This window comes from Lampris incognitus, chromosome 2 (genome assembly GCF_029633865.1).
Source record: "Lampris incognitus isolate fLamInc1 chromosome 2, fLamInc1.hap2, whole genome shotgun sequence".
In the NCBI taxonomy this organism is placed as follows: Eukaryota; Metazoa; Chordata; class Actinopteri; order Lampriformes; family Lampridae; genus Lampris; species Lampris incognitus.
In genome coordinates, this window is record NC_079212.1 from 22197781 (window position 1) to 22223838 (window position 26058).

The window sequence follows — 26058 nt, forward strand, 5'->3', positions numbered from 1 at the left end:
TAAAGCAGACTTGGATTCAGCGTTGTTCTTGAGCCAGTTAACTTATGTAATATAGATTCTTTATGGTGAATATCGACATTGATTTGACATTTCATTGTGATATGACTTATCAAGATTTTGATATTATCATTGCCCTGAACCCTCTAACAATATTGTTACATTGCCTCATGATTATAAATGCAAAGATGGATTTCTCTGTCATTCTCTGTAGGCATCTGGTGAGAGAATGAATGCTGATGACTGCAATGGACGCTCATATGTACCAGGTAAATGTACATTCAGTGCCAAAACTGCTTGTAGATATGTTTACAGTCAGCCCCAGAGATCAATATTTGCCATTATAGATATGCAAAGATTGGGCTTGTGTGTGTTTCAGGCAGTGGAGGAGAGTCAGCAACAGAACAGGATTTTTATGGTGGGTTACAAGGCCCCTCTGTGAGTTCTCCAAACAGTCATCAGTCCTCTCCGCACCGCTCCCTTAGTGGTAAATTATTATCTCTCTGCGGCCATTATAGTTTGTATAAAAAATGCAAAATTCGACTATACCACATCAGTAGCACATGTGTAACTTGATATTAAATATTTGTATATTTTCCTTTTTTTTTTTACTCTCACAGCAAATTCTATCAAGGTTGAGTTGAACAGTGACGATGAGGCAGCAGCTGCTCCAAAGCCAGAGACGAGAGAGTGCATTGAGAATGATAACGGGAAGGATGACAGCGGGGGCATCAAGGAAGGAGGAAGTACAGACCACAGTGGGGCCATAGGGGAGAGGGGGGGCATTTACAGTGAGCTGGTCAGTCCCAAACCTGTTTCTCCAGGACCTATCCGGCTGCCCAGCGGGAAGCTCCAGTGTGACGTGTGTGGAATGATCTGCATTGGACCCAATGTACTGATGGTGCACAAGCGTAGCCACACAGGTGAGAACAAGCAGGCTGGGTGTTATTTATGAAAAGCCAAATCTATGGCAGACACATCTTATGGACATGCATAAACATCAGAGAACTTCTGTTCATCCATTGTTCTGTCAGGTGAGAGGCCGTTTCAGTGCAGTCAGTGTGGAGCTTCTTTCACCCAGAAGGGGAACCTGTTGCGCCATATCAAGCTGCACTCAGGAGAGAAGCCCTTCAAATGCTCTGTATGCAACTATGCCTGCCGCCGGAGAGATGCCCTGGCAGGACATCTGCGCACACATGCGGGTAAGTTCGCTTGCTTTAAATGTAACACAAAAGTGCCCAACTTGCTAAACGTGATCCATGAAGAAATTTGCCATACATGCTCCTACTCTGTTATTCAGTTTGATGCGTAGAGTGAGATCATATCAACATAACTCCTTATTTCAATCATTTTGAAGTTAGAAAGCAACTGTTTTAGGTATGACATGTAGTTATTATACAGGTCCACTCTTCTGCTCTGTGAAGTTCAGAGGAAATATCTATTATTTCCTAGAATGTTCTACACCACACATGACAAAATATGACATTTAAATTTCTGAAAACAGGAAATCCTGTTGGTGCTTTCAATTTGTGAACACACATTCAACAGGTGCGGAGATATAACATTTACTGGTCTTGATAAGTTGCCGCTGTTCTCAAAGATTCATTTCCGAAGAAAATATTTTTGTAAATTTCGCATTTCGCCGAACTGACGTCAGCCTTTCCGACAGTTTGCTGAGGTGTAACGTTGCGGTGGAAGGGCGGGGCATTTTAGTTCGTCATTTTCGAGTAACATAGAACAATTTCGGGAATTGCCGGAGAATGGGGAAATCCATTTTCCCACCCCTAGCTAATAAAATGGTCGTTCAAAAAAGAAACCCCCTTCAAAAAATGCTTAAATGAGAAACATTTTTGTAATGTTTTCCATAATGATTTTCAGCAAAGATTGAAACTGCTATACAACAGTACACCTTGACTATTGCCTGTCGTCAAATTCTATGGTGGCCCGTTTTTTTCACCTTTGGGGGGAAAAAAATCAATTGAACTTTCTATCTCTGCATTGCAGTGACCTCTCCAACAGTTGGTAAACCTTTTAAGTGCAGCTACTGTGGTCGCAGCTACAAGCAACAGAGCACATTGGAGGAACATCTTGAACGCTGTTACAGTTACCTGCAGAGTCTGGATCACCGAACAGCAGTCAGCTCTCAGAAAACACAGGGTAATAAACACACACACACACACACACACACACACACACACACACACACACACACACACACACACACACACACACACGCACACACAAACTACTATTGTGAAAATATTTGTTTTCATCATGGACATTAGCATTACAGTTTATGCAACATGAAACCCCATAAGTAAAATGCAGCATGTTAAAGATGTTGGATACCTCAGTATAGATATGGTTGTAATTCAGTTGACTGTTTATTGACTAATAGTTGACTAATAGTTACAGATGTATTGACCAATAGTTGTGTTTTATGCTTGCAGGAGAGGAATCTCCCAATCCGGAGCCAATGGCTAGGCCAGTGCTCCAACCATCCATTGAAAAACTCCCGTTTATGGATAGACAGGCAAATAGTATCACCAAACGCAAGAGGTCAACACCCCAGAAGTTTTTGGGTGAGTTTTGTATTTTTTTGATTAACCCAAGCAGCCCATGTTTATATCCTAACCTTTCAGAATAAAACATGTTTGTAGTTGGAATCCAAAGAAGACAATCTTTGCATACCATTTAAATGTTATGAGCAGTCCTTACTGTGATGAGGATTTGACCATACACTGGAGTCATAAGGATGGTGGCCTACCTGCCTCAAAGGGAAAAGCATTAAATGTCAACATCCTCTTGCTAGTCTGAAAATACTGGGTGTATGTTTTACTGTGGAACTAAAAAACAGAAGCAAATCAAGTCAATTAATTGCTTGTCCACTATTGATACCTCGTTTTCTCAGGTGAGAAGCACATGCGCCTCAGCTTACCTGAAGCACCTTATGAACTGTCGTCTGGCTCTGAGAAAGAAGGGGACCCTCTAAGAGCACAGCCAGCTGGGGACTCTGCTGGGTTGGTGGGGTTGGGTGCCAAGTACCCCCAGGGAGCCAGGGGTAAAGGTGAGAACCATGAGCCACCCAAATTATCTCAGCCCCACCCTGCCTTCTTGTCAGAACTCCCTCCAGTCATGGGCTCTGTTTACAGCCATGTTGCTCCTCAAGGCCCTCGTGGCCACGGTGGAGGTGGGCTGGCAGCCATGTCAGTAGGCCTGGCCGCCACACGGGAGGCAGGTGAAGGTCGTGATGACCCTCCATCAGCCCATAGCCACACCACCTCTCCTAATGGCTGTCCTGACTCCACAGACACAGAGAGCACCGCGGAAGACCAGAGCACAGGGGCGGCAGCCCCGACAAGTACCTCCAACAACCACCACCTCCACTACCCAACCCCGGCGCTATCCCACGGTCGCCCCACCTCCAGCCCCAGCCAGGCCAAAGACTCAGACCCAGAGTGGGAGAGGGTATGTCCTGTTCCCCTCAGCTTAGCAAAGAGGAGCCCTAGGTCACCTCCGTCTTCCAGGGAGACTGTGCAGGTGGTAGACAGGGAGGGCCGAGCTGTGCGCTCCTTTCACTGCCCACACTGTCGCACTCTCTTCCTGGACCACGTCTTGTTCACCATCCACATGGGCTGTCATGGCTTCCGCCAGCCCTTTGAGTGCAACATCTGTGGCCACCGCAGCCAGGACCGCTATGAATTCTCATCTCACATCAGCCGTGGGGAGCACCAGGTGGGCTGAGGAGGGGGTGTGGTGGTGGGTTGGGGGTCTTTGGTACAAGAGAGGGGTTAAGGGGAATAATGGTAGGATGAGGCAGAGATGACTGCTGCTCTTTTAAGTTGTAGGCTCATGTTTGTTCTGCACCAGATTTGTTACTTTGATTCGCTAGTGTTAGCAGCAGGACCTGAGGTTTTACTATCAGAAAATTAACCAAGTTACTGCTGGTGCCAGTGAAAAAACCCTTCACTGCATCATTCAGACATTAGGGGAGGCAAATTACATTCTAGGATTGATTGCACTTCCAAATCAAGTCATCTAGCAAAACTAATGGTTTTGCTTCAAAAGTGCCTTCTTGGTGGATTTCCTTTCACTGACAAAATGTAGGGGAACCTGGTGCTCAAAAATCTTAACTAGCCATCTTTTCTTAAGAGGTGTATTTACCACTTGGATAGGTCAAGTTCACTGGCCCACAATGTGAGTGAATGAGAAAGGACTAAATCTCAAATTGACAGAAGATTGTAAAATTGGATTATCAATGGAGCATAGTTGACACATTTTTAGAATTAAGTTTGGCAAGCTTAGTGTGCACTATGAGAGCTTTGTGTTTTCGTGGTTCAAAGAGGGGATTTTTGGAAGCATGTCAAGTTATTTTAATATGCACTGAGAGCTTTGTGCTTCTGGGTTACCGAGTAGCTTTTGTCACAGATGAAGCACAGAAATGGATTGCCTTAACTCCTCAGTTAACTCCGCTGTAGGAATACATGTCGTTTACAGCATGGTTTTCAAGCGTGTGCAATCACCTCAGAGAGAGAACATTGGCAGCTGCATTTGAGATTGACGAGAGGACTATCAGGGCGTAGCAAAACCATGGAGGAAATGATCTTGAAAGTATTTGCCATGAGTGGGAATCTGATGTTAGGGCTCAGATGTAGATCAGGTTGCTGGATTTTAGAGTGAGCCTTAGAATACTGGTGCAGATCAGACCATGACCCATTTATGTACGGAAAGGGCCTGACTGAGGTGGACCAGGGTGCTGCCCCTACTGAAGACTGCACTTTTAGGTTCTTTGCTTGTGAGCATCTTTGCTGAAGCACTTGACAGCTTTACTGTTTTGTTTTTTTGTTGTTTTTTTGTGATTGTTCTACTGCACTGATAAATTGCTTAATACTCAAAATAACTGAACATTCAGTTTGCAGCAGCCATGTCTTCCTCTAATGGGACTGGCCTTCTGAAGAACCCCCACTGTATTGATCTGGACCTGTGGGCTACACTCACTTTGCTGCAGTGTGTCATGGGGTGTATATCAAAGAATTTTAAAATTCGATAAATTCAGACTTTTGTGGTTTTGCACTTGGTGGTCAAGGCTGATACTTAAAAATAATTTGCATAACGGGAAATGAATAATTTACAAAATAATTTGCAGTCTTTTCAGTTCTTCAAATCACTTGTGATTATCTATTCAATGTTGTTTGTTACAGCCTTGGTGTATTTAGTCAGCTATATCCCAAAATCTTATCCAGCATATTCCTCAAGTTCATAAACCGTTACCTCCTGCTTATTTATAGCACCCGAATACCTTATTGCTACAGTATGGTGAGTTGGCTGATGTTAATGTCGGGAATATGAATGAGACCAAATTCAGTATTCTAACTTGTTATTGTGAGTTTGCTGCTTCTTAGTTTAACTTTATTTCCTTTTAAATCGCTGACAAAAATGTACTTGAAACCTTTAAAAAAAAATCTAAAAATGCACTCGGTTTGATAAGTAGAGAAATGTGTGTGAATGGAATATAGCATGTGTGCTTGTCGTTTTCTGCTTCTATATGGATTGTGAATTATTTTTTGAACCGTGGAGTAATTTCCAGAAGTGAAAATGAGGCATGGGTTTTCATTTCCTCGTGTGGACTTTTAATGTTCTACAATATTTTGTGATATGATGTACAATGACAAAAACACTTTACCTCAAGGTTTAAGATGTACAACTGCCTCATTATTTCAAAGTCATGTTGCTTTACAAGATGTAATTGCAGTTCCAAATGCGTGCCCCTCGATATTCTAGAGAAATTTTTACTGTCAATAAAGTTTATTGTAAAACTCACTTTCTTTGGTTTGACCTTCAGGACAGCCATGTCTTCACAATCCTATTTATTTATGCGTCATGAGCAAAGACGCTAATGACTTCTCCATCTTTCTTTTTGCAAAGAAGTGAACAGTCTTTAAATAGTTATTCCCCCCACCTGCATCAATATACAGACAAAATCAGGTTAAAATGCTCTCTAGTAATGGCTTTTTTTTTCTTTTTTCTTTTTTTAGCAGTCTGACCTTGATCAAATATTGATCAAAGGAAATGCAAGCTCGATTGTCTTTTTTCACAACCACTTTTATTTCATAATTATGTTATAATTTATGACATTTCACATCACATTGGCTTTGGAGGGGCCCGCGGGGCACCAGCCTACAATGGAGAGAAAGATCAACTGATTAGAAATTGTTCTAACACAATCCCAAGACATGATAAATATCTCAAAAAATAACAAACATAACACTAGATTGGAAATACTCAACGTGGTTTACAACAAGGTTACCAAAAATCCCCTAATTATGATCTCTGTAACAACCAACCAATCACATTTCATGGTATCAAAATGCAGACTCACAAACTGCCACTAATGCAAATGGTTTGTTCTGTCAATAGCTCACATGGACAAAGCTTGAGCTCAAGAAGCTAAAGAAATATTTTGTCCATTCCTTTGCACCTCATTTACATGCACCATCTTATCAGAAAATAATACATCATAGCCAAAGCGGTTGGTGCAAGTAGCCTGCAAATAGAGCATTAAGAACCAAAGCTCAGATTGTCTGATGTACCAGATGATGATGATAATGCATAAAAACTTTCCCGTAAATTACTTGGTATTCATGCAAAAGTGACACAGCAACGTGCAGTCTGAATTCAAAAATATTGAGGGCATGTTATAAGGATGGAATAATAAATATATTGAAAATTTATCATGTCATTCTTATGAAATAACCTGGAGTCTAAAGCAAAGATTGTGCAAAGCTAAAGATAAAAGTTTACCTTTCGGTTTGCACACCACATTTGCTTAACAGAGATGGACGATCTCTAAGATCACACTTTTATTTTACTAGTCACCTTGCAATTCAAATATCTGACATCAACATGTCTCACCACGAGGACCAGAAATTAAATTTCTGAATACCGCTGACAGTGTGTGAACACCTGTGACAAAAGTTAGCACTTTCATTTTTAGTTTTTTGAAGTTCACTTCTATTTTGGCCATTTAACATGAACTGTGACGTAAGCCATTATTTGAAATGGTTTCCAACTTTGTTAACTGCTCATGAAGCCATTTACATGTCTCATTCCATTAGGCAAAAAGGGTAACAAAATGTGTTATGACCAAGCTACTCATCCATGATGAATTAAGCCTTAGCATTCCTGGAAATAATGATATTTCCATCAGTATGGTGCACTGTGTTCATTTGTGTTTATCTGTAAATGCTACTTTAGTGTAGTCTGTAGACAAAGGTCCATCCATCCATTATCCAGACCACTTATTCTGCCCTCAGGGTCGCGGGGATGCTGGAGCCTATAACTATAGTCTTCTGACACGCTAAATTTCTCAGATCAGAACTTCTGCTTCCAATTTGCCGATCAGTTCTGACAACGTTCATCTGATGGCAGTTGAGGTCAGTGGCTCCAAAATAATACCAAGCCAAGCCCACTCTAAATAATCAACTTCCGTATGCAAAAAAAAAAAAAAGAAAAAAGAAAAAAAAAGTCAAGGTTTATTGCTTTATATTATTTTTATACAAGAATAAAAGGTGAACAACGGAATACAAAACACTCAACTTAGCTGTGGGGATTTTTCATCAACTCATTCATGGCTAATCGTAGGAGCCGATGCATATGGAGCCTCAAGCTTACGCATTTGTACAGGTGTACAGTTCCCCCCCCAGGTTGTCTGGACAAACCCAAACATTTCACCTTGCAACCTTCATTTAAAAGCATCAAAACCTTTTTGGATACTTTAAGTGAGCATCAGCCCCAATATGTTCACATGTATTTATGCCCACTGACCTTTACACCATCATTTGTGTTGCTAATGTCTTAAGGATTAAAAATGAGGACTTATCCAAAATGATTAGGCATTATAAAGAGAAGGATATTACTCAAATCAAGTCAAGTCAATTTTATTTGTATAGCCCAATATCACAAATTTGCCTCAAGGGGCTTTACAGCAACACAACATCCTGTCCTTAGACCCTCGCATCGGATAAGGAACAACTCCCTAAAAAAACCTTTAACAGGGAGAAAAAATAGGAAGAAACCTCAGGGAGAGCAACAGAGGAGGAATCTCTCTCCCAACACAGACAACGTGCAATGGATGTTGTGTTTACACAATTTACAGAATACAACACTGAAAGAGGATAACGGCATTTTAATGGAATTATAAAATATATGAAGAATGTGATGAGGATGACAATAAAAAGCAATGCAATACAACAAAGCCTGTTTCTATGGTGAGTCTCCCCATTATTTTGTAACGTCCCCTTGAAATGCTTTCCAGTTCTATTTGTGTTTTGCATTCTAAAATTCCAACATAAAAGCATTCCAAAATCCAAAATTTCAACAGGAAAGCAATTGAAATTCCGTTGGCCCCCCACTCCACTGAAGTCCATGAAAGAAACAGAAAGGGAAAAAAAAAACACTTTTGGGCAAATGAAAATGAACCTCTCTCTTACTAAAAAAAAAGAGCTGGGTTTCCGATTTTGTCGCGGCACTAAATGTTATAAATAATTATTCAAAGGAAAGAATTCTATTATGTTTACATTTTTCCCCTCTCAGAAACAGTTCTCTGACCTTAGAGTTGGCTACCTGGCTGGATATACTTGGTTAACAATATCTAGAGTTCACTTCAGGTACTTTTTCCAAGTTGTTAGCGCATGAGAGGTTTTTAGAGAAAATTTGATCACAAATGAGTAGATGTGCATTCATATTTGTGCCATTTGCATACATTTTTCACATTTCGAAAGAATATTTATTTCATAATCCAGTTCTGTTGCCCTAAATTATGGAAACGATTCTCAGTTAGCAGATGAAAACAGTTCCCTTTGCTAAAACCATATTTCAATCATTGTCTGTCAGTGATGGGCAAAAACTACAAAAACGCTGTTAAAAAAATAGCTGATGAACTGAACTCTATTTTTACATGGATTTGACTTCCATACTAATGGGTTAATACATTCAAGCAGAAACCACACAGTGGGTATGCAAATGTTTTATCTTTTTAAGAAACAGATAAAATGTTGAGTAGTCCGTCGTAGACTTCAATAGAGCAGGAACCACAAACCAGAACCCAAAGACACCATCTGTGCTCTTTGACGTCAGCTGCATACCACGAATAGTATAAAAATGCACCATCGGCTATTCCAGATGTCACCTTCAGTTCTGTTCTGCAATTGAGTGTTTAGTTTGATACTCCGTGACTTTGTTTGGCACTTACGCTTGGTCGAAAGCGGGGTGGTGGCGTTCGGTCCTTCCTGGCCTCCTTGGAGCGATTCCTCACCACCTTGCTGTGGATGGCACAGCTCACACAGTAGTGCAACTTCACGTACAGTTTGGGCAGTGTATAAGCTGCGGGGGGTAGAGTTGACAGACAGGTCGGTGTTTGATAATAATTCTTCACCACGTTTACATACACACACACACACACACACACACACACACACACACACACACACACACACAAGATTGAAATGGATGGAAGCAAGAGCTCACAGTCGAACACGCTGGCCTCCGTGATGTCTCTCACAGCAGCGGCCTCCACAATGTTCCTGATGACAAACTTCTTGATGGCCTTGTCTTTGGGCACACACCGGGCACAGTTGGTGCAGCGGATGGGCTGGACGTGCCCACGTCCCTTCTTGGCACGGCCATTGTTCCTTCGCTTCTTAGTCTTCAACATTAACATTAAAATAGTCTTCTTTTTTTTTCAATTAAAAAATTCATCCTCTCAATTTAACCCATCCTAGCCGTGTAGCTAGGAGCAGTGGGCAGCTGCAGTACAGTGCCCGGGGACCAACTCCAGTTCTTCTTCCCATTGCTCAGGGGAACAAACAAGAGTATTAACCCTAACATGCATGTCTTTTTACTGGTGGAAGGAAACCGGAGCACCCGGAGGAAACCCACACAGACACGGGGAGAACATGCAAACTCCACACAGAAAGGACCTGAGAGATAGCCTGGGATTCGAACCCAGGACCTTCTTGCTGTGAGGCAACAGTGCTAACCACTGGGCCACGATGCTTATGTTATGGCACTAAATATTACAAATAATTATTCAAAGGACAGATTCTAGTTGACATGTCGTACTCTACTCCAAATCCAAATCAAGTACTATACTTCCCATTTCACTCGAACACTTTCTAAAGAATGTAGAATAAAAAAATGTTTTTCTTTAATTCAGATTAGGTATGACCAGTTTTTTTTAAATCCAAACGCTCAGGTGATACTACAATTCTCGCCTTCACCCACTAACCATGCATGTTTTCGCGAAGTAGTCGTGGACGTTTTTGAAATTCGTTTGTAAAACCAATCGCTTTTCCTCAAATCAGTCCGCGCTTTCTACTCTTATTATCCCACAGCGATAACGATCAACTCCAACAGATAAACACAGAGACGCTGAAACGTTAACTGTTAACGGGACAGCGATCTCAAGTCTCTGCGGGCTCATTTTAATTTAATTTTAATTCCGTACAGTGCCGGGTAGGAAAAACACCGCAGTCACGCCAGCCACACTTAAAAAGCGATTGCGCGTCTACATCGCCTTGTACGGTACAGCGTGTGGGCGCCGACGGGGATTATCCTATGCATTATCCCATAAAATTCTACATGGGTGTATTTTAAAAATTCAATAAAAAAAGCATATCAAATTGTTTTCAGTAAACTCCACGATATTCTTGTGAGATATGTCCCCAAGTAGCCCTTTCATGATTTTCATTTTTACTGCATTTTTTTAACAATTAGATGCTAAAATCATAAGAAAACCCCATTCATCTCTACATATGTAGATTTTAAAAATTCCATAGAAAACCAAATCAAATTGTTTTCAGCAAACTCCACCAAATTCTTGTTTAACATGTCCCCAAGTACCTCTGTGATGATTTTTCTGTTTTACTGGAGCATTTTTAATAGATGCTAAAATCACAACAAAATTCCATTTATCGCAACATACGCAAATTTGAAACATTCCATAAAAAAACATTATAAATTGTTTTCCGCAAACTCCGCCATATTCTTGTTCAACGTGTCCCCAAGTATCTGTGATGATTTTCATATTGTTTTACTGCAGCGTGACCGCGCCCCTCCGAAGTGTAGATGGCGTGACCGCGTCAGAAAAACGCATTCAAAAAAAAAGAAAAAAGTAACAATCGCGGTATGCGGCTGAAAAACGGTAGGAAATACCGTTACGTCTATTTGATTTGTACCAAATGGGCTAAAAGGCACAATAGCACAGTCGTATCAGTGAGCATATCACCCATGCTAAATGTACATTGATAAATTAGCATGTGGCCATGCAGATGAGCATATCACAATTAATAATTGACCTTTTGCAGCTCTTCTCCGGTGTTCACAGGTAAAACAAAAAAAAGACACCTGACAAAACATCCGGATGAAAATTTATAGCTATATGAAAATTGACATCAGCCTACACGGATACGCTTTCATACTTTAATTGGGAAAGAGCTCTCACCCTTCCTCCCTATCTCATCATTTAGTGGTATTTAAGCAATAGAGACGCTCTCACCATCGTGAAGAAGGGAAGCCGAAGTGAGAAGAGGGTCGAGAAGGAAGCGTCACACAGCGCGTCACTTCCGCTATTGGCGACGATTGCTAAAACTAAATCGGAGCAAGCTTTCGATAACCAATTGCCCATTTTTATTCGGAACAATTTCATCTGTGCGCATACACGTTTTGCATCTTATATTTTGTGTAATTCATTTTTATTGTGGCTATACATTTTGTTGGCGAAAGAGCAGCATAGTTATATATATTTATTAGAATGAATTAAGGTTTTTAATTCGGCCTGTCATCCACTAGGTGGAAGCCTTTAACTGTCCAAGAATTAGCATTGTCGCTTGACTCCCGGGAGTCTCTGTAGGTACATGACGGAGCATCCAAGGGATGCGGCTGACATCCACATGGTGAATTTGATGATTTCCTTCACTCATATTACGCACATTTGTCGTCAACATGTAGCTTTTAATTTCATTAAATTAGACACATTTGTACATAAAATCACCATACTTAACTGCTGGTGTATTGTAGCCCAACTAACCAGCTCCTCCTGTGTGTGGCTATCATGCTATTCATTTAGAGGCCAGCAGAAGCTTTTTGGAGCAAAACATATTGAAAGACTGCTGGCACAGTATCCAGGATAGCTCTGCTTCTGGAAGCTATTAGCCTTCAAAGATCGGGTGAGTTTATTGCAGAGACACAATGGTGTGTGGAAACGTTAATGTGTGTGTGTGTGTGTGTGTGTGTGTGTGTGTGTGTGTGTGTGTGTGTGTGTGTGTGTGTGTGTGTGTGTGTGTGTGTGTGTGTGTGTGTGTGTGTGTGTGTGTGTGTGTGTGTGTGTGTGTGTGTGTGTGTGTGGCTCTTGAGTGACTGCGTGTGAAAGAGTGTTACAGTGAGAGAATGGGGTGGTTCTGTAACACAAGATGTTTTTAGTATGCATGCATATTGGAAGACGTGTGGCTCCTGTGGTTGACTATCCCTTGTGTCACTGCCGTTGAAAAACACTTGCCAAGAAAAATGTCTTCTTTGCAGGCTTTGGCTGCCAGATGCTGAGGATAATGGATGAGTCTTCTGAAAATGTAGAGGTGTAAGAAGTGTATTACAATCACACACACACATACACACACACACACACACACACACACACACACACACACACACACACACACACACACACACACACACACACACACACACACACACACACACACACACACACACACACACACACACATTTTTTGGGCAGGGATCCCAATGCTGAAGTATGCTGTGAATAATTCATCTCAGGTCACTGCTGTGCAAGCGTCTGTGACACACACTTAAGGGAAATTGCCTGCCTCGTAAGTCATGTCACACTAAGTTGCAGCGAATGACCATAATGTCAGTAATATCAGGTTTGGTGATGCTTACAAATTCCTCAGGTGCCACATTTACAGGGTGTGTAGCAGTATGCAGGATGTATGAAGGAGGTTGGGGGTGGCGTTTATGTGTGTGTGTGTGCAGTTGTGGATCAACAGGAGGTGGTTCTGAGTGTGAGTATGAATGTGGGTAGCAGAGTGTGTATGCTAGCAGGAGAGCGAGTGACACAGGAATGTGTCATAGTTCCTGCAAGCCACTCGGCTCCCAAACTGCAGCAAATAAACATTCCTCTGCTGCTGTGTCAGTGCTGAGCTCTTGCCCACTGACGCTGTAAAAAAAAACTGCTTGTAATTAAAACAAAAAAAAGGGAGAACTTTCTCCCTTTCTCTCAAACAACAGTATATAATGTAGTATAGAAAGGGTAACACTACTGTAGAATTTTCTTCCGTGCTGTTTATTGGCTCCAAAATGGCAAGTCCATGGAGTTGTTTTGCCAATTAAGCCTACAGCAAATACAGAGAAAACTCTTTTAGACATTTTGAAAAGCTTTAGTTTTCAAGTGCATTGCAGGTACAATAAATTTAATTTGTCATGGTTGGTTCTGAGTCCCACGCTAACAATAAACAAAGTGATACAGTGTGTGCACATACATTGTGATAGAAATCAGAGCACGCATTGAACAAAGACAGTAGGTGACACCAATGTGCACAGTATATTATACATTCACAATCTAATATTAGATTTTAAACTTGGTAAGAGACATGTACAGAAATAGAAAGTGCTCAAATTTGCCATGGCTAGTAAAATGCTGTTGCAATTGATCATTGACTCTGAGATCACCACTGATGACTAGATAAATGCGGGTTTCATCCCTGTTGACAAGTGAAATGACGCAGAAGCTTGTGATTTCTCACATGGATTCCACCACAATATGCGCTCGTGTTTCTTGTGGAAATCAGGGCTGAAATGTTGCTGCATCTTACCCATAGAATGTCAGATGTCTCTAAACATATTCTACTGTTGGTTATCCCTTGCCCTGAGTTTCTCCCTGTCATTACAGTACTGTTTATGGGAGGACTGACAGTGCATGCCATCGCACCATGTCTTGTAGAATATACAGAGTGGTTTAGGGTCACAGACTGACTCACAGTTTTTCCACCTACACCACTTATCCCAATGGAACCAACTTTAATTAATGTGTTACTTAGTCTCTTGTCCATTTTTGTAAGGTAAACCGTTCAGTAACATTTTATTGAGTAATTTTGCTGGTTCTTGATGGATAATGGATGTCAATCAAACTGCGGCCTAGACATTCCAGTTCTTGGGTCAAATTACACTTGAAGCTGACAAACCCACAATTCCCAATGAACTGCAAAGAACATTGACTGATGTGAAAGAAGATTGGTTAAGGATGGGTTGTTGCCGTCATTGTTGTTGTTGAGGATATTTACAATGAATGGAGATGGGCCAACTGGAAACAGACAATTAAGCAAATGACATAATCAAAGGGTCATGGTCTCTATGTGTGGGTGGTCAATAATACAGCATGAATTATTGCAACATGCACGATGTCCCATGTACATGTGGACATGCACACGCCCAAATTCGATCCCGCTTTTTTCTGTACACACACGCACACAATACAGAGCCATTAAAATGTGCTTATTTACTGATGGGGTTCACTGACATTAGATCATAAACACAGACACGCGCACGCACACAAACACCACAAAGCTTAATCCATCCCACTTTAACTGTATCGCTTAGTCCACATCTCGCTCCACAGGGGCACAGAGCCTGACCACAGACATCATACTGATTGCTCACAGTGGTGGAGTGGTCTGTCCACATTCCCACCCTGATTCACTATGTGCGGCAAACCCAACAACGGAAAAGAGCAGTTTCAGAGTGTCTGGAGGTTTGTGGACAGCCGTGATTGTCCGCTGTGTCTCTCCTAAATCTCTCCTCCCATCATTCCTTCGCTGTCCTCCATACCCCTGTCTCTCCAAACATGGGAACTGTCATATTTGGACTCAAATATACATGTGTGGATTGTTTGACAATTTTGTGTGTGTTTGCGAGCGAGAGAGAGAGAGAGAGAGAGAGAGAGAGAGAGAGAGAGAGAGAGAGAGAGAGAGAGAGAGAGAGAGAGAGAGAGAGAGAGAGCGAGGAAGATGAGAATGAAAGAAAGACTACCTGTATACATCAGTGTGTGTGTGTGTGTGTGTGTATATTCACAGGATGAATGTAAACTTGTCTCTCTCCTGTGTGACATACTGTAGCAGAACGGCGGATGATGAAGTGATGGAGATGTTAGGAGGCCATGTCCATTGTGATGCTGGGTGGCTGTTACTTTGGAGCTGCCATCTGCCGGAAAGGTCAGTTGCTAGGGGACACTTCTCCTGGACTGTGTCTGCCTCCCAGCTGCTGTCCTCACATCTACCAACTCACACACACGCACAAACACACACACAAATACATACACACACACACACACACACACACACACACACACGTGCATACACTTGCATGCTTGAATATGCAAAGAGACATGCTAACATGCACAAGTACATGTACACATGCATGCACACACTCCGTCTCTCTCTGTTTTTTTCTGATTAATCTTTTGCGTGAATTTAATCCGTTGAATTAAGCCTTTACTCCTTTCATCGTTTTCTACCGTTGAATTACCCCTAACTTTTCTTTAGCTGACACAGCATCTCAGTTTTGCTATGTGTGCGATGAAGCTGTAAATATGCACCTTGTAGATGCCTAATGGTAACACGTAAGTGTTTTTGGCTATTACATGAGGGATATAAGGGCCCTTCCTGTCATAACAATGCCCTAGTTAGTTTTAAATTGGCCCACAAATCAATTATTGGATTACAATGCAATTTTGGAACAGCTGTAGTAATCATTGCATTGTTGTGCAGCAGATCCCATACTCCTCTGGGCCCAAGCCACTCCACACTGTCCATCCCAACCACTCTGAGCAGCCCATCATCAGTGTGGTGACCCAAACTCAATTCTACATTCTTTACCATACGCCTTTCAAATTAACCCAGCTCCACCCAGCAGGCAAACGTCTTTCCACAATTTAGCAGGAATTTTAATAGGATGCTGTTGGACTTTCCTTATGGTATAGCATCTTCTCCACATGTGAACAAATTCTTTTTTTTTTTTTTTTTTTTTTTTGGTGATTGATCTGGTGGCTGCCTGATTATGAGAAGCACAGTTTTGATCAGTGAAAATTGATTCCTCGTCTTAGCTTGAACCAAGAACAGCCCCCTTAAAATAATGGCATTCTAACACCCTCTGACCAAACAAACAAAAATGTGGTTTTGTTTCAGCTTATTATCAACTTAATTTATTAGCACCATTATTCAATTAACTTTATATGACCCCTGGGTCATGTAATGTGTCGGTTAAGCTGTGAGTGCACTTTATTGTCCTATACATGACAGCAGCACATAGTGCTTTAATCAAGCTTTGATAAAATGGGCAAATGGCTATGTGGCAAGTAGTTGACCTAAAGAGTAAGAGTGCTCATGAAGAATGGTTGTAAAATGAGGAAGACGATGATAAAAGTTGATATGATCACGATAATAGTTACTTTCATCAAAAACTTTTGGGACTGTTGTTTCTCTAGAGGTCTTCCATCATTAACCAAGCTAAGACCAAATGAGTTTTTGCAAAGATGTATCTTGATACAGAAACTTACAGGATTTCATCCAGCAATGAGACTCTTTATGTAACTGATGCTCATTCATAACCTCTTTGTTTCTCTCTCTCTCTCTCTCTCTCTCTCTCTCTCTCTCTCTCTCTCTCTCTCTCTCTCTCTCTCTCTCTCTCTCTCTCTCTCTCTCTCTCTCTCCTTTCTCTCTTTCTTTTTTCTCCCTGACAGCTTCCTTCTCTCCGTCCATTTCCCTGTATCCATCCTCACCACCAGCCGGTCTGCTTTCTACTGGTATTAGTAAATAGTGATTTTTGTGGAGGAGAGCTGTTGTTTTTGTTTGTGCCTTTCCCACCATGGTTGCCTGCTCGCCGCCTGGCAGCCCCGTGTGTCAAAGGTGGCTGCAGGAGAACAGACTGTGGGAACAGCCGGTCGGCCTCCCCTGGTCCCCCGCTCCCCAACCAGAGGGGCAGCCATCAATCCCACTCTCCCCCTGCCCCTGCACACACACACACACACACACACGCGTGCACACACAAAAACACGTGCACGCACACAAAAACACGTGCACACACACGCACACAAACACACTGAGGTGCAAACTCACAAATGCTCAACCAAACACATACTTGACACAAAAAGCCTACAACGCGCTCACACCCTCTCCCAATAATCCGCGGAAGCAATTTCATCTCGACTCGGGTGGCGGCCCATTGTCGCCAGCCCCTTCAATCTTTCCTTATTAACTCTCGCTTTGTCCCGCATCCGAGCTCCTGGACTCATCTCTCCTACATTCCAATCGGCACTGCTACCAGCACTCCCAGGCAACCTCCATTCCTAATCCTACTACCACCCCCTCACCCCCCACCACCCTCCCCAGCCACCCCACCCCAAGGAACTTTTTCTCCCTTCTTTTTTTTCCCCCAACCTGCCGATCACCTACTTACAGAGTAAGGTAGGGGCATTAACTCTGTGAGTTTTCTGAAGGCAAAGTGCAGAGGAGGGGGTGGGTTAAGGAGGAGGGGGCCACAAAGTGACTCCAGCCCAGACAATTAGAACAATGAGCTGGGCCCACAGGAGGCTAACTCGCTGCGTCACGCCTGGACGGTGGGGTATTTTGTCGGTTTAATGAATTGTCCGTCAGGCCAGAGCCGCATCGCAGGCCGCGCGGGGAGAGGCCAGCAGGGACCCAGACACTAAGTCGGTATTTATTACACTGCCTTTGTCACTAATTGAGCTAATTATCACTGACTCCTCAGCACTCCCACAATGACAGCACCTCCCCCTCCCACTCTCCCCTAAACTCTCCCACCTCACTCTCACGCCTAGGATCTGAACCCTACCTCGCCCCTTTCACGTCTCTTGCTCTTTTTTTTTCTTCAAATTTGTCTGTCCCCCTCTCTCTCTCTCACTCTCTCTCTCTCTCTCTCTCTCTCTCTCTCTCTCTCTCTCTCTCTCTCTCTCTCTCTCTCTCTCTCTCTCTCTCTCTCTCTCTCTCTCTCTCTCATCCCTCTCCAACTCTCTTTCTGTCCTCTCATCTTTCTTCTTTCTCTCAGTGCAGGCTCTCCCAATTTGCAAATTACATCACCCTTTGCTTCCTTTTCTATGTCCTACCTTTATTCTTTGTTCGTCATGTTACACCGTAAGTTAAATCTTCACCAGTTGACACCCACTACCCAACATCCTGAGCAGTAACTGGCTGGTGGTTACGAGACTGAATATTAGTGTTTCTGTATGATCAGACGTGTTCCTGTATCATCAGTGTCAGTTTTCCATATATCCTCTTTCTACCCATGACCCTGATTTGCAGCATTTTAATTAAATTTGCTGTTCGTTCCTTTTCCCTCTACATCCTCCCAACTCTGTACTTACTGCTTCCTGAGATTTACAGTCTCTTCTATAATTCATCTCTATTATCTATGTCCAGCTTCTTGATTGTACCCTTTACTCTCAGTTCATCCCACCACTGGAGCAGACGTTTTCAATCTACTGTGCAAGTTCGACACTCTCACTCTTATTCAGTGAGGATTGAAATTTAAACGATTTCTACCTATTGTCTCCCGCCCCGTGTCTCACGCCTTCGATGGATCGACATCAGAACCTTTGGCCTGCTGGGTGTTCATTGGCCGACTGAGTGTGACTGTGCCTCGCTCGCTCTCGCTGACCTTTGGTACCCCTGTACTGTGCTGTGGTGGGCTGTGGAGAAAGTGCAGGGAGCCTTCCAAACGCCTGTGGTCAGGGGCCTGGTTGCCAGGGAGGTGGGCGAGAGTGTAGGCCCTCATTATGTCTCATATTATTTCTTTTTTTTTCTGCCCTTAAGTTAATGAAGCAAAACATTCAGTGCAGTAAAAATCCATACTGTATGAAAAAAGGCTGTGTGCCGTGATATGCAGGAGCTGTCGTCGCGGTTGCAATGAGGGAGTGTGAGTGCAGAGCTGTTTTTCAGCATAAACTGGGTTGGAGAAAGAGACCGCTTTGGCACTGGTAATAGGATTAGAGATAGGACACCCAGGGTTAGGCTTATATGCTCTCTTGGTTTGTTGTCAGAGTATCTCAAACACAGATTTATGATCAACACCGGGGCCTCTTTCAACAGATTCAGAAGGGCGGCTTAATTGAAAATATATACTTTATTTTTCTATTGTACAGTACAAAACAAACTTAAAGCTAAACCTTTTAAAAAAAATCAAACAATTTTTTCTCTCACTTCTCTCTATAACAGTATAAAAATCCACAGAAATAAATATCTCATATTTACACATGGAAAAATTGTAATATTCAGTGCATGACCAAACACGAATGTTTTAGAGGGAACAAGCAGGGATGTACAAACGTTCCTAACAAAAGTCGGTTCGTTTCTCAACAGCTCTTTGTAAACTCCATTAGCCAAAACAAAATAGTCTTAAAATCAACACATCTCCTGACTCGACACTAATGATAGCATATTCTCCATCAGTTGGCAGGTGCATAAATCATTCAGTCAAACCGCAAGTAACTTCATTATAAATATATTCATACATTTATATTTACAATATTTTGGTTCTCTTAGCTGATATACACAAATGTGATTTCCTGTTGCAGGGTATGGTCAAAACAAAACGTTTTATCTTAAAGTTCTCTGGTTTTTTGCAGCCAATTTTGATGTAACAACACCTTCAGCCACTACAAAGTGGCACAATCACACACATCTAGAAACAGGAATGTTGTTCTTTTGCTACATCATTGTACCCTCATAATGATGTAGGTTGCCATTTTTCGGCTGAAGTTGCCATTTTGCAGGTCTCATTTTGTTTACACAATGGAGAACAGTCATATTTGCCAAACTACACCTAGTCTTGCCATAATATTCAGTGTATTGGTTATACATTCAAATTACTATGCCTCGGTAAGACTTCCCCTGTGAGTTCCAGGTGGATGAAGTTGTGTCTAAAATTTCTGTTATCCTTGGACCCTGTTGGGTCCAGTCATTTAACAGCAGGACCATCCTGTGGTAAATCAGAGTGGTAAATCATGCCTGAGGTGTAGTCAACTCAAGAGCAAGCTAAACAAAGCGGGCACATGTGGCGAGTTAAGAAGGAAATCATAAGAGGTTGGGCTGCATCCAGGGTGTAAGTACACACCAGTTGGGAATGGACAGCCAATCCCAGGAGATAAACTTCTCACAATTTTATGTGTGAAACGCCAAACTTCGGCAAAAGAAAACAAAATGGTGACATTTAAAATAACCTCACTCTTGTCGGAGTTCTTCACCGGTTTATGAGAGAGAGAGCATGTCTGTGGTTCTCTGACCACAGAGACATCTGTCAGACATTGTGTCCAGTTCCTCCTTTTACACTCTGTGGGGAAAAGGAGCGTATAGTAGTATCGGAAAACATCACAGCTATGAATTTTCCACCTCTGTATTTTGTCAATTTACCTCTAATTGTGTTTTTCTATTGAGTAATGAGGGTTGGTTACCACTCTACATGGCTGGTTGAAGTATCTGAATACCCTCTTGCTACCATGCACCAACTTTCTAAAAATCAAGGAACAAGCAAATTAACTCCTTCTATACCCTGTTCATATATTTGTGCTCTTCTCTCTCTTCCCCTTTCAAAATCACTGATTGAACGCTAGTGTCAGAATTCTCCCTGTATCAATACACCCACCTTGAAGCTTTTCATTGATGGCCTCTACCTACCAAGTCAAACCACTGTGTGCTAGTGTTACTCTCAGCTAACTACCTTCCTCACTAGTCCTTCTTCTCTCCCTATGGACCTAGTTGTCCACCTACGATCATAGACACTGGTGTAATGTCTGTGTGCTGGTGCAGTTTAGGCAGCTAACATGACAGCACCAATGGAACGTGCAGTGGCAACGCTCAGTCACCCTCTCAGTCCTGGTCTTGAACCCACGCCCACAGCACAGCAGTTCACACCCATCCAGGGCTGGAGAAGAGCTGTTGCAGGTTCTTCCAGAGGTCCCCAAAGTGCCAGTTTTGCCATTGTAAGAGCAGAAGTTTGGTGATTTTTCAAAGTAGACCAGATCCCTGGTGGAGGGGGGCTTGTGAGCTGGGTTTTCAGGTTCCAGGTGACGGGGGTTGGCTCGGTGAGAAGCACGGTTGCTGCCTTTATTGGCATAAACTACTCTGGACGCACCATCAAAGCGGTCCTTTAGGAAGTCCCCCACTGTGCGGAAGCTGGGTAGCCGCATCCAACAAGTGCGCACGGTGCAGGAGCCTGACATGCCATGACATTTACACTCTTGACGCATCTCTGATGACACTGTCTGGAGAGAAAGAGGAAGAACAAGGGCTAGTGACCCAATTCTGACTGACACAGGGTGAAACATAATGACTATAGAACAAGCATACAAACAATGAATTCTTGATAGTGTTTGAAATCCTAACATTATCTCCTGCCATTATCCTGGATTTTGAGTAGCTACTCACCATTCTTCCTGCCTCGTTATTGTGGAGGTTGGTGAGATAGCGCAGATCGCGGCCCCTCTCGCTGGAGTCCACAAACTCACGGCTGAACATCCGGCCAAAGTCCACATTGTCACTGCAGCCCCCCCAGTGCCAGTCTGGGCCACCAGGCCCCCGGCGCCGGTAGTCACAGGTGCAAGATTCTATCGCACCTTCCGAGCAGGATCTAGCCACCGCATGGGTGACCCCTGCACTCGTAATGGCGAATACAAATGCTGTTTCTCGGCAACCTGAGGAAACACCATCAGAAATTCCCTTCAAAACCTGATTCCGCCTTTTTGGAACTGCACATACCACATTATTTCCCTTGAACGGACATAAACCCATTCAAAGTTGTAAGATATTTAAAAATCGGCCCCTTCAAATGGGTATAAGAGATTCCATAACATCCTGCCCAAAATTGCCCAATCGTTGCCTAGTGAGAGAAACAAGAGAAGCTCACCACGGTTGACAATTTTGCCAAATATTGCGGGGCTGTGGGTGGTCGGACAGTTCCAGCGGCGGTTGCGGAACTGCCACTTGCACTCCTTTATGGCGGTGTGCAACCCAGCGGCGATGGCATGCAGGATGCCAGGATTCTGCCGAATCAGCCGACGCTGGCGGCGACTCAATAGGGCCAGGCTGGGGTCCAGGACCAACTGCACGTTCTTGGAGTTGGTGAGGAGGTTGGCAGAAGAGGCCACGTTCACAATGCCCCTGGCACAGCAAAGAGGATGGGGAAAATCCGAGTGAGGGAGCTGGCAGTTCATGCATGTAGCTCTCGCCGTGACCCTCTTTAAAACTGATATGTTTTGGCATGTCATAAATGGTATCTGTTAGAAAATCGAAGTTTGCTTTTGGTACCACGGTCATAAATGGCGACTTACACCATTCCAAGAACATGAGGAGACAGTGAGTCGCTGAGTCACAATATAAGTTTCAGGCTCAGAATAATATAACATAATTTTTTTCCCCCTCATGAGTATTGTTACAGTATTATTAGAACAGCAGATATTACATTCAACACAGTCTGACCTAGGTCTCACATGTTGCTAATATATACCTGGCAACCATCACATTTTATTATTAGAATTATTAATCATCTTCTTTTGCAATGTATACAGCGTCTGTCATGACCTAATTTCAGGACAACAGTGCAGAACTATGAAGAGATCGTACAGCGTTGTGCTGTAATGCTGTTGCAGAATAGAAGGATTTCCTTGAAAGCCAAAGCTGCACCTGCTTGAGTTTGAGTCTGTCTCCACCTATGCTATTTTAACCACCACTCTCATATTAAATGCACCATGTGACAAACCAAACGCTGAAATCCGACAGCCATATGATGACATACTGGCATAGTGGATAGAGTATCTTGTCATTAGAGGATCACAGATAAGATCCTTGCAATAGTATGTCTATCCTGTGCAAATGTCCCTAAAATGGGCATCATGGTAAGTTCCTTCGAATAGTCAGTTAAATGCCGAAAACTGAATGTAAATGGACCCTGTCTTTATGCATGCTCAATAATACAGGTAAGAAAACCAAAGAAAGTTGAATCAGTTCATCTGGACACAACGTTTCTTGACAGATACGTTTCATCACTCATCTAAAAGTGACCTATTCAGTCTAAACTGACTGCAGGTATCCCAACCCTTATAAACAATACAGTGGCATAATGACTGAAACCAACCCATGTTAAGAGGAAACGACCATCACCGAACCGGGTTGGGGGGGGGGGGGGGGGGGCTAAGAGTACATTTGTCGCCATCTTACAACGCTGTGATTGCAAACATTCCCAAATCCTCTTTGAAAAGTACACATGGCCATTGAAACTATAGTTAATGGTCATACCCATATTTACATATGGGTCTGACCATTAACTATGGTCGTTGGTTTCAGTCGTTATGCCACTGTATTGTTTATAAGGGTGGGGATACCTGCAGACAGTTTAGATTCAAGAGGTCACTTAGATGAGTGATGATACGTATCTGTCAATAAACGTTGTGTCCAGGTGAACTGATTCAACCTTCTTTGATTAAATGGACCCTGTTGAGAGAAAAAAAAGCTTCAAATTAATCGTAGGTCCTGTCCAGTCCTGTCTTTGTAGCATGCCCTGTCTTGTCCATTCCATTTTTCATGGAGGAATAACCATGATGTTTAACACACCCAGTAGCAATAACTCAACAGGCCCTGCATTGCCATTAGCGTGTCAGCATTAGAGGGTTCAATTCCCTGCAGTGGTTTGTTGGTATGCAACAGGCTAGTGCGCTAACCAAAGAGTATACCTGCAACAACAGATGAAGTGTCCTTCCCCAAATTTTAAAGGTACATGTTCTGAACACTACAAAAGGTTTCTCAAAACATGCAGTATTTATGTATTTATTTTTTGGGTGCTGATGTTTGTGAATATTTTGGGCAAGCTGCCTCACTGAGTGATTAGTGAGTCTGGTATCAGCCAGTATGAATAACCCACCTGGTGGTGTGTACAAATAGCTGAAATAAACATTTTGTCGCTTTAGGTCGACTCAAATCACGATTGTTTTGAGTTGAACAGCACTAGTAAATTATTATAACGGGGGGGGGGGCGTTTTCTTCTGAACTACCCGGTAGCGTAGAACATACTGATAAAATACATTTTTTTTTCTTTGAGATTTTCACCTTAAAGTAGTTGGAGATCCTTATGTTTTAAAATGGTCCTATAAATGGGACAGTCTTGGCCTGTTCCTCTAAGGGCCAAGCTGGCGGCTGTCAGAAATCAGTAATCACATTGAGGCAATATTGTGTTAAGATATCTAATTCATTCAAGATTAGCCCTTTTGCAATGTCATTTGTTCCTGGTTTTCTTGGTATATGCCCCCCCCCCCATTACCTTTTGCCTGTAAAGCACTTTGAATAATGACCTCTGGGATGATAAGGTGCTATACAAATAAACTTGCCTTGCTTGTCTTGTAAACTAATGTTTTGAACTTATTCAGCATTACAGTCATAGTGGCCATGAAGGGGCGTTGACGTGGCGTGCAAACTACATTCATTACAAGGAATTGCAAAAATCACGAAAATGTTCATAAACAAAACAATTAGTTATATAGCAATTACCTATATATTACTTGCATGTACTTACTGTATGGGCTTTACTCCTTGCCTTGTGTTTCATTAGGCCTGTTTATAAGCACATGTAGATACATTCTATATACACCATTTTGATATTTTTGGTTTTTCCGGTTCAAAACGGAAGAAAAAAAGGGGGGCTTTTAGAGTCAGTTTTAGAATTTTATTTTAATCTTCGGCGCATGATAAAAATACGACCCTGGACACGATCTGATATGGGATTCCCTCAGCCATTAAATAAATCCACTTTTAATTTGTCCCACATTGGGCTGAAAAATGTTGTCTCGTGTTCAAACCACATTGTCCAAATGACAGAGGAGAGCGAGAGAGAGAGAGAGAGAGAGAGAGAGAGAGAGAGAGAGAGAGAGAGAGAGAGAGAGAGAGAGAGAGAGAGAGAGAGAGAGAGAGAGAGAGAGAGAGAGAGAGAGAGAGAGAGAGAGAGAGAGAGAGAGCGCTTTGGTTATCGTGTTCTCAATATAGCACACTAAAGTTATCATTAGTCTACTTACTGAAGAAAAAAAATGTGATTTAGTACAGAATAATTTCACTGAAAGTTCAACTAGCTGAGCCGGAGAAAAAAAAGTTAGGCAAAGTATTTTCACACCCGATAATTGAACTATACGACATAATCGCACAAACCTTAATGGTCTGTTTTTTCCCCCTGGGTAGAAGTTGTGAATATAGCCAACAATAACTCATTACTTGCAGCTTGGAACACGCTCTGTATCTGTCTAATGGGCTACTGGTGATGATGATGTGGGAACACTGGAGTCTCTCGGCCAAAGCAAACAGCAAACCGGTGTTTCACGGCTGATAGTGGAGGGGTGGGGGTGGGGGTGGGGGTGAGGGGTGCGTCGCACGTGCAGTCAACTCACCACCACCGGCCGCTGTTGTTGACGGCTCCCGTGCCCGCAAGCGACGACACCAACAGGATGCACGCGGCTTTCACCCCTAAAAGCAGCGCGAGGCTCCTCATTGTGTCTTCAGTGAAAACGTGAAGAGGGGGAAAAAAAATAATGAAGGACACACTTCAGGACACCGGCAATGTTGTCCTCGGTAGGCAGTCTCCTAAATATTCACACACACCTCGGTAATATATATATCTATAGATATATAGATATATCTATAGATATATCTATAGATATATATACACACGATATGACAGATTTTAAAAAAAGAGCTCATGAGAAATAAAACGAGAGAAACAGATCAACGCGTCGTTGGGACCGCGGGCGCGGTGTCGCCGCGGCTGGCCTCCGGTGAGGTCTGCCCCCGCCGACGCGCATTTGAGTCTTTTACAAGCTGATGAATTGCCACCGAATGATTTGCATTGCGAGGTGTACTCACCACACCACATTCCAGTGAGAGGGTTTGAAATTGTAAAAAAAAAAAAAAAACTAAAGGAAAACTAAAGGAGCTGCCGCGGAGTGGT

General features: G+C 42.6%; 3 protein-coding genes across 3 annotated transcripts; 1 reads left to right on the forward strand and 2 right to left on the reverse strand.

Annotated features, from left to right (window-relative positions):
- Positions 1 to 226: 226 nt before the first annotated feature.
- On the forward strand, positions 227 to 3741 carry ikzf4 (IKAROS family zinc finger 4). Its single transcript, XM_056274730.1, has 8 exons — positions 227 to 266; positions 377 to 484; positions 618 to 920; positions 1032 to 1199; positions 2002 to 2154; positions 2451 to 2579; positions 2909 to 3062; positions 3297 to 3741. The coding sequence occupies exons 1-8, from the start codon at positions 227 to 229 to the stop codon at positions 3739 to 3741; spliced, it is 1500 nt and encodes a 499-aa protein (XP_056130705.1).
- A 2337-nt stretch (positions 3742 to 6078) lies between these two features.
- rps26 (ribosomal protein S26) lies at positions 6079 to 11593 on the reverse strand. Its single transcript, XM_056274404.1, has 4 exons — positions 11552 to 11593; positions 9523 to 9700; positions 9248 to 9378; positions 6079 to 6174 (listed from the first exon to the last, which is right to left on the reverse strand). Exons 1-4 carry the CDS (start codon positions 11552 to 11554, stop codon positions 6139 to 6141), a joined length of 348 nt encoding a protein of 115 aa, XP_056130379.1. The 5' UTR covers positions 11555 to 11593; the 3' UTR covers positions 6079 to 6138.
- Positions 11594 to 20848: 9255 nt separating this feature from the next.
- wnt1 (wingless-type MMTV integration site family, member 1) lies at positions 20849 to 25983 on the reverse strand. Its single transcript, XM_056273107.1, has 5 exons — positions 25974 to 25983; positions 25502 to 25607; positions 21982 to 22235; positions 21504 to 21769; positions 20849 to 21340 (listed from the first exon to the last, which is right to left on the reverse strand). The coding sequence occupies exons 1-5, from the start codon at positions 25981 to 25983 to the stop codon at positions 20849 to 20851; spliced, it is 1128 nt and encodes a 375-aa protein (XP_056129082.1).
- Between the last annotated feature and the right edge of the window lie 75 nt (positions 25984 to 26058).

Excerpts from the sequence above, each read along its gene's own strand:
- ikzf4 (XM_056274730.1), top strand. The coding sequence starts at position 227 with ATGAATGCTGATGACTGCAATGGACGCTCATATGTACCAG. Across the intron at positions 267-376 it reads TGGACGCTCATATGTACCAG|GCAGTGGAGGAGAGTCAGCA; the intron begins GTAAATGTACAT and ends TGTGTGTTTCAG. Across the intron at positions 485-617 it reads TCCGCACCGCTCCCTTAGTG|CAAATTCTATCAAGGTTGAG; the intron begins GTAAATTATTAT and ends TTACTCTCACAG.
- rps26 (XM_056274404.1), bottom strand. Across the intron at positions 9,379-9,522 it reads GGAGGCCAGCGTGTTCGACT|CTTATACACTGCCCAAACTG; the intron begins GTGAGCTCTTGC and ends TACCCCCCGCAG. Across the intron at positions 6,175-9,247 it reads CACCCCGCTTTCGACCAAGC|GCTGGTGCCCCGCGGGCCCC; the intron begins GTAAGTGCCAAA and ends TCTCCATTGTAG.
- wnt1 (XM_056273107.1), bottom strand. Across the intron at positions 21,770-21,981 it reads TGGCAAAATTGTCAACCGTG|GTTGCCGAGAAACAGCATTT; the intron begins GTGAGCTTCTCT and ends GTGTTTCCTCAG. Across the intron at positions 21,341-21,503 it reads ATAACGAGGCAGGAAGAATG|ACAGTGTCATCAGAGATGCG; the intron begins GTGAGTAGCTAC and ends CTTTCTCTCCAG.